The sequence below is a fragment of the Micromesistius poutassou genome (assembly GCF_964030765.1).
Source record: "Micromesistius poutassou genome assembly, contig: SCAFFOLD_6431, whole genome shotgun sequence".
NCBI classification, from domain to species: domain Eukaryota; kingdom Metazoa; phylum Chordata; class Actinopteri; order Gadiformes; family Gadidae; genus Micromesistius; species Micromesistius poutassou.
In genome coordinates this window covers 1,166-10,055 of record NW_028178512.1, presented here as the reverse complement: position 1 = coordinate 10,055, position 8,890 = coordinate 1,166, and the positions used below count along the sequence as shown (strand labels likewise).

At 45.0% G+C, this 8,890-nt stretch overlaps 1 protein-coding gene across 1 annotated transcript; it reads left to right on the top strand.

The window, feature by feature from the left end:
* Window positions 1-2,376: 2,376 nt before the first annotated feature.
* LOC311373598 (3',5'-cyclic-AMP phosphodiesterase 4D-like) lies at window positions 2,377-8,411 on the top strand (the record flags this gene model as incomplete). Its single annotated transcript, XM_084490323.1, has 10 exons — window positions 2,377-2,388; window positions 2,785-2,878; window positions 3,041-3,204; window positions 3,877-3,975; window positions 4,287-4,451; window positions 4,891-4,990; window positions 5,229-5,383; window positions 5,538-5,660; window positions 6,212-6,394; window positions 7,255-8,411. The coding sequence occupies 10 exons, from the start codon at window positions 2,377-2,379 to the stop codon at window positions 7,825-7,827; spliced, it is 1,668 nt and encodes a 555-aa protein (XP_084346449.1). The 3' UTR covers window positions 7,828-8,411.
* Window positions 8,412-8,890: the final 479 nt, after the last annotated feature.

Genomic DNA, 8,890 nt, shown 5'->3' with positions numbered 1-8,890 from the left:
TGTGTGTGTGTGTGTGTGTGTGTGTGTGTGTGTGTGTGTGTGTGTGTGTTTGTGAGTGTATGTTAGCATGGGGTGCCAGGTGTATTAGCCAGGTGTTTGTGCTAGCGCAGTGTCAGGTTAACCAAGCTGGGCTTTTGCAAATGGATGTTTACGAAGATGTGTGTGTGTGTGTGTGTGTGTGTGTATGTGTGTGACAAATGTCATGACAAAGTTGGTTGAATTGTTACGCTATAGCCTGTAGACTGGGTCACAAGACTTTGTTATTGGAATGTAACACTGTATAACATACAGTATGTGTACATTTTATAGCAATATGAGATGAGGTGAAAGGACTTGAGCTAAGCTGGTTGAATGGATGGATCATCAGTATAAATATTAATATTGCGCTGGAGCTCAAATGCATCAGTCACAGGATTGTGAGCAGTATTAACACTATGGCCACACAAAGGATTTGACATGAAATTACAACAACGACAACATTAATAATTATAACAACTGTATTTGTAGAATATATACTGTATTTCTACTGTATATCTTATTAAATATGTCTTACTACTACTACTACTACTACAACTGCTAATCATAATAACTGCATTGCTACAACGATTTTCATACATGGTATAATACATCTGGAAAAGCTTTAAATTCAATGAAATAAACAAAGAAACAAGAGTAGACAGTTAACATATACATATACTCGTCATACGCGTATATTCATTGTGATAAATGTGATGAACTCTATAATGCATAATACCTCCCGCTCAAACACACTGCCACACTTGTTATTTTTGGTGATCAATAACCAAGCTAGTTAGCAGCTAGCTGCTGGAAGCTAGTTGGACTAGCCCTGGGCTCTACAGCAGCAAGAAGCTACTCTTGCTACTGAGTGTTCACCCTCCAGACTACTCCATAGTTATTTTAATACAAATTCTTGTGTTTACCCTGTGATAATGCTTATATTTCTTTTTAAATAGTATCCATTGGTGGGACTATATGATGTTTCCTGTGATGTTTTGTGATTTAATCCTTATTAGCAATATAGATTATTCTCTGTGGCATTATGCTTAGCAGTTTATTATTTTACCAGATGAAAGTAAAATATAGCATTCTGTACCCGTTCTCAGAATGAAATGTGTGTCAATATTTTTGTGCGTATTCAACACGTGATCAAATAGTTCCCTACTGGTTCACTCACATATGTACACAACTATGGATGCTTCTGTCATGTGTGGCCATCATATGTGTGTGTGTGTGTGTGTGTGTGTGTGTGTGTGTGTGTGTGTGTGTGTGTGTGTGTGTGTGTGTGTTGTTTGTTCTGGCACTAGGGCTGGCACTGTACAAGTGTTGGTTGGCAGCTATGACTCAGCATTGCTGCTTTAGAAAGAGTGAGGGAGCATTGCTGTGGAAGTGAGAGAGAGAGAGCTAGAGAGAGAGAGAGAGAGAGAGAGAGAGAGCGAGAGAGAGAGAGATCCTGCTCAGGTGGGCCCACTGGGCTTCACAAGGTTATCGGCTTACTTATTCTGTCTGACCGGCCACTTCTTTAAGATGATTTTTCCTAATTGGATGGCCATATTGAGAGACCAATCAGGAATCCTCTTACAAAGAAACGAAGTGAAGCAAAAAAATGACACAGAACATATTGAAGCCCTGCACAGAAATCAGCAGCTGCCACCAGGACCACACGGTCCATATATACATACATACATACATACATACATACAGCAAAACCTGCATGTGAGTCAGTGGAGCGCTCTGCAGATAGAGGTGTGATAGTAACAGCAGCATGCTGTTTGTCTAAAGAGAGGAGGAGGAGCCCGACACAAGACAGAAAGAAGGGATGAGAGCAGAGGAGAGGAGGGGAGGGGGAGAGGAGACGGGAGACGAGGGGAGGGGAGGCGTTGACCTTGGTAAAGGTCAGAGACACCTGCCGACTCCCGCAGATTGTCACCCAAGCAGCAGCCGCCGCTTCGGCACGTCGCGCTGAAGGACTGACTGTGAGGAGGCAGTTGCCACGGCAACCACTCCGGTTGCCATGGAGATTATTATATGTGTGAAGGATCAGTCAGTAGGACACACAGACGAGGAGGGGGGCTGTGTCCAAAATGCCTGGCCGTGATTGGCTCGCCGGGGGAAGCGGCTGAAGGCTCTTACTCGCCGATACGAAATGTATGAAATGTCTTGTCATCTCAGATAACGTTTAACCTTGAGGACAATCGATGTGTTCACACGGCCACAACCTGCACACACACACACACACACACACACACACACACACTGTTCAAGTGCACTGCCTCTTGATGTATGATATTAGGGGGAATACGAGGAGAGGGAATATGCCACATAAATGACATGCATGACAATCTGAACATGGACATAATGGCCCCGCACGTTAGTATCCATGAGAAAGAATATGTGTATTTTCTCAGCCACACCTCATGAATGACATTAGAATTAAAACAATTATAATATATAGATACCTATACTATATATATATATATATATATATATATATATTTATATATATATATATATTTATACGTATATCACATGTTTTATTGATTTCAAAAGCATACCAAATAACAGACCAACACTACCAACTATACAATACCATCCGATCTCCAATGAATATCATAATGTACCTACATGTCTCCTGACTTCTCTCTGCCAAGCATAACCGACATGCAGTGTGTGTGTGTGTGTGTCTGCGTGTGTGCGTGCGTGCGTGTGTGTGTGGTCTATGTTCTGACCGTCCGCTCAAACCTCTCCTCCTCCCTTCCCTTCCAGTTCAAGAGGATGTTGAACCGCGAGCTGTCCCATTTGTCTGAGATGAGTCGCTCAGGGAACCAGGTGTCAGAATACATCTCCACAACTTTCCTAGGTAAAGCACAGGCAGCAGCCGGCAACACGACACCATGAGAGCATGAACCGTCTCCTGTAGGAACCAAACCCCGGCCCTGTCTCACTGTACCGCACTGGCCCCGCTCCCCCTCTTCTGTGTGTGTGTGTGTGTGTGTGTGTGTGTGTGTGTGGATCTCCGCAGATAAGCAAAACGAGGTGGAGATACCATCTCCCACCCTGAGGGAGCAGGAGAAGCCCATGTGTCACATCAGCGGAGTGAAGAAGCTCACGCACAGCTCCAGCCTCTCCAACTCCGCCCTGCCGCGCTTCGGCGTCAAGACCGAGCAGGAGGACGCGTTGGCTCGGGTAGGCGGAGCACGTCCGGACCCTAACCCTAACCCTATCATATCACTAGGCACCCTGGAAATCCAGAGTTCTCGCGAGAGCACAATTTGAATTTGCTCAGCGAGTCACTCTGGGAACGAGCAATATGCTCACTCCCCGATTCCCCTGGCCCAGAACATTAACCAATCACATCAGTGTATCTGATATAGGCGGGCCAAAAGCTTTGCTGTTTTACCGACCGGATATGTCAAGAGTCTTATCTATTGGTTAGCTCCTCTGGTCTGGATACGTCACCCCTTGTATTCTTCTGATTGGTCGTAGTGTTATCCAATTGCGTGCAGTGATATTTTCAAATGTATGCTTGGTTCTGCCCCTCGAGTTGGGCCATTTTCATTATTCGTTGCCAGACCCTACAGCTTTCTAGATGTGGGTCTGGATTTCCAGGCTAATCACTAGGCACAAGTGTCGTAAATTAGCTTTGGCTCGAAACACTATGATGCGAACATTGGATGTCTCACGTTTGTCTATGTTTCTGTAGCTGTCCCTATTCAAATAAACCTCAGATAAATGAATAAATAATAGCGTGTAGATCCGTATGGGGGACCAACTCATGTGGATCATTCTGGGGGGAGGGGGAATTGTGATTTGTGATAATGATGTGTATGTGTTTGTTGTTTTTTTTTGCTCTGGCAGGAGCTGGACGACTTGAATAAGTGGGGCCTTAATATATTCAGTGTGGCTGAGTTCTCCAATAACCGACCTCTGAGCTGCATGATGTTTGCAGTCTTCCAGGTAACCTACACTGTACTGTCTGCTCTGATGTCGTAGTGAAGGTTGTTATCTTTTGTTAGCACAGTCGCAGTGCTCTGTGGTCTCAGGTTTGTAGTCAGTCTCGACCGAAAACCCTCAAAACATTTGAGAAAACGGTTCATATTTGACTGAGGTAGTAACAGCTTTATCAAAGATGTAGAAGGCAGAACTAGACAACTGGAGTCAATCACACCGGGGGGGGGGGGGGGGGGGGGGCTGTCCACACTGGGGGGGGTCCATAGCAGCCCAGCGCCAGTCTAACGCGGCTCTCATCTCTGGCCCCTTTCTTCCAGGAGAGAGATCTGATGAAGACCTTTCGGATCCCCATGGATACCTTTGTCACCTACGTGATGACCCTGGAAGACCACTATCACGCCAACGTGGCCTACCACAACAGCCTCCACGCTGCTGATGTCACACAGTCCACACACGTACTGCTGTCCACGCCGGCTCTAGATGTGAGCTCACGGTTTACCAGGCCTCACTAGCCTGATAGTGCTTGCTTAATTCTAGCTGGCTTGACTGGAGCTTGATCTGATGTACTACTGTGTATAGACTTTAAACTTTATTGTCCCCAAGGGGAAATTCTTTTTCACATCACAAGTACAGGTAGGGATATATATACTATATATACTGTATATATATATATATATATATATATATATATATATATATATATATATATATATATGGAATGCAAGATAGTCTAGTAGCCAGTAGAGTGTTTGACCTGTAGGCAGCTTTGAATCAGATGCCTAAACCCTATCTGCACCTTAATAGCATGCAGCTGAATCCACTGTTGTTTGTTATAAAAGTCTCTGCTTAATGAATTAATGGTAATCGGTAGATCTGTACTTTTGGTGGACTAACAATATCGGATCATCTTGTCCCCGTTAGGCTGTTTTCACCGACCTAGAGATCCTTGCCGCATTGTTTGCTGCTGCCATTCATGATGTGGACCATCCGGGCGTGTCAAACCAGTTCCTTATCAATACAAGTGAGTGAAAGATGAACAGATTAGAGGTCAGCGCATATCACCATTTTGTAAAAAAAACAAGGAGGGGTCATTTGCAAACTAGCAACTCGGTGATGAGTCAGGTGAATCTATACATTGATTCGATTGGCATCTTCTATTAATCTTCTAAGCTACTATCCGTCACGTTATGTTGGTGATGGAATGAGAAGGAAGCGGCTGGCTTTGTGAGAATCCCTATGTGTGACGCTCCCTCCCACAGACTCAGAGCTAGCCCTGATGTACAACGATGAGTCTGTGCTGGAGAACCATCACCTGGCCGTGGGATTCAAGCTGCTCCACGAGGAGAACTGTGACATCTTTCAAAACCTGAGCAAGAGGCAGAGACAAAGCCTCCGGAAACTGGTCATTGATATGGTGAGTTCTAGATACAAGTTCCTAGTCTGTCCCTCTGTCCTTCCTTCCTTCCTTCACACCTTCCATTCTTCCTTTATTTCCTTTTCCTTTCATCCTTACTTCCTTCCTTATTTCCCTAATTTCCTTCCTTCTCTTCGATATTATTTTTTTCCAGGTTTTGGCAACAGACATGTCCAAACACATGAGTTTGCTGGCAGACCTGAAAACGATGGTGGAGACCAAGAAAGTGACAAGTTCTGGGGTGTTGCTGCTGGACCATTACACAGACCGGATACAGGTGAGTTGAGAAACCTCCACCTTAACATATTGGGAAGAGAATGTAGACAGTAGTGGTTATGCTAGATTCTGCTACTCCAGTAACTACAAACTCTCAACTTACAAGCAAGAAAATATCTGTTTATTTTGCTACTACACAGATTCAGTTTAAGTCTTACATAATTGTGTCGGCTGAGTTTTATTCTTGTTGGATGATCAGATGCTAAATATGTCCTTCAAATGTTGTGGGATATATTTTTAGGATATATTGTGTTAAATGTTAACATCAACAATAATAATAAAAATACATTCATTTGAAGTGCTTTTCATGGTACAAAAAGACATTTCAAATACATTTAAGACAAAATATATACCAAATACATTTTAAAGAGAGGTATCTTACAATCATTCACATTGCAAAGGTAACTGTGAAAGTAGGTATGCATTAGAAATATTCTGTTCTACACTGGTCTACTACATCCGCAACAATTTCTGTATCAAATCTCTAAGACGTCATCTAATGTGACGAACCAGAAATGTGACAACCTGTTGGGGGGGGTTGTGTTTCTGCAGGTGCTGAGGAATATGGTGCACTGTGCAGACTTGAGCAATCCCACCAAGCCTCTGGCTGTGTACAGACAATGGACGGAGAGAATAATGGAAGAGTTCTTCAGACAGGGAGACAAGGAGAGAGAGCGAGGGATGGAGATCAGTCCCATGTGTGATAAGCACACTGCATCGGTGGAAAAGAGCCAGGTAACTGCCATGTTTGGTCATTATATAAGTCAAATCCTGAAATAGGGTCGCATGAACTGACCTTTTGGTTTGTGGTTGGGTTCCTGTTACTAATTTGGTATACAGTAATCATTTTTCTATGAATTATTTTCACGTCACACAATGCATTTGTGAAATCACGAGTGGTAATGCCCCCCCCATATGCATGATGTATGGGAGTTTAATTATCCATCTTACATCTGGGAGGACATTACCACTTTTGGAGTCAAAATCGATCTGAAAATGACCACATCACAAGTGGTCATTTTCACTCTGGTGCATGATGGGTGGGAGTTCATCTGTCTTTGATCCATCTGGAATACATTATACATGTTGGCAAATAATACCACAAAATATATAATCGTGTGGCCTCACTAGTGGCCACACACTGGTCCTTCTGATCTCGGCATGACCAATACCTCCCTTATCTATCGTGAGACTCCCTGATTGTTTCAAATACACCAAATACACACTTATTTCAAGAAGACAAGAAAAGAGAAAGAAAATAAAGAAAAGAAAAAAACGTTGCTTGGGGTAGAGCGCGTACCATTAAGGCCCAGTCCTTACCGCAGCGACCCGGGTTCAAGTCTTGCCTGTGGTCCTTTGCTGCACGTCTTCCCCTCTCTCTCCCATAACCTTCCTGTCTATCTCGCTCTACAATAAAAAGGATAAAACCTTTTTATTAAAGTAAAATATATAATATCCAAATTGTACAAAACGCAGAATTCGTACCCGCACCTGCCAAAAAATCTGGTGGTTTTGGGTATCCTAACACCCAGGCAGAAGTCCCCTGTCTCCCCAACGGTTTGTTTCTTACATCCGTCGTCTTTTCCCTGCTGCAGGTGGGCTTCATCGACTACATCGTCCACCCGTTGTGGGAGACGTGGGGGGACCTGGTGCACCCCGATGCCCAGGACATCCTGGACACCCTGGAGGACAACCGGGACTGGTACCAGAGTACCATCCCCCAAAGCCCCTCCCCGCCCCCAGTGTGCCAGGACAAGGACCTGAACACCTGCGTGGATAAGTTCCAGTTTGAACTGACCCTGGACGACGAACCGCCGAGTGAACACAGGGAGTCCGACGACGGCGGCCAGCCCCTCCCCAACCACGTCACGCAGGACTGTGGGCGGCCCCCGGACGAGGGGAGGAGCCAGGAAGCGGCGGCGGCGGTGGTGGCGGCGGTGGCGGGAATCGCGGAAGAGGAAGAGGAGGAGGAGGAGGAGGAGGAGGAGGAGGAGGACATTATCGAAGAGGAGACGGAGGTGGCGATGGAGGAGGAGGAGGAACTAGGAGACACTGAGCGCAAAGCCCACCTGGAAGTGACCCGCCAGAAGGAAAGCCTTTTAGACACAAGTCCTGTAGAGGAAGAGGAGGATGAGGAGGACTCCAGCTCGCCGGCAGAGGACACATGACTCCTCCTCGCCGCGTTTTCCCGCTCCTCACTTGCACACACGCTACCATCGCTCTTTTCGTTTAACAGGGCGAACCGAGAACAAATAAGACTGCATTGACAATACAGACCTTTAAATCTATTTTTCAAAAAAGGGAATTAATTATTATTGCTTAAGAGAAAAGTTAGTTACACAGCAACTGTAGATTACGAGTGGTGACAAGTCCTTCCGGTTCATTTCGATAGGAACATCGGAACGTGACGAGTGGAGTTGAGCATTAACGACGGGGACACGGAAGACATTGTAGCACTCTGGAAGAGCCATGCACATTTATAAACACACATGAACTCACCAATAACACACACGCTAGGTCGCTGGGAGGTTCCAATAACCGTACACACGTGCAGTACCGGGAACATTTGTACACTTTAACATCCACATACACAGTATGTACACAAGAGACGCACACATTGCAACACATTTGCCATGTAGACACCCACAGCTACACACACACACAAAGCAACACGACATGTGTATGCACACCCATAAAGGTACCGATAACGCACTTGAGCGTGTGTTTGTATGTGTGCATATACAGCGAAGTGAAGGACAAGGATAAATAACAAATCTCTTTGGAAAAAGCCATCTCTTATTGGAATTATTAAACAGTGTCAGTCAGTATTAGAAATCCATGTTTGCCATACGAAACTCAGAAAAGCTACACATCCAGGTGACAATTTTTTCCATTTCTGTCGGAAAGAAACATATAAATATCCACAGAATTGGAGGAGGAGAAGAGAGGAGGCTATGGAAAGGAAGATGCTGCGACACGGGGGGGGGCCCTACGTCCCGTACCCCCCCCCCCCCCTTTTTTTCCCTTTATGAGGAGTGCTACTGGTGCAAGATGGCTCTGTGCCTTTCTGAAACACCAGCTTCCTGAATGGAGCTGTCGTGAAGCAATGCATTGTGGGACAGGAGTGTCTGCATTTCTTATATTTTTTTTGTTGGTTGTCTCTAGTTAAGGATTTAACTGTTCATGGTGTTGTTGTGGTGTGTCTGTCACACTTGGAGTGTCTGTGGTGAT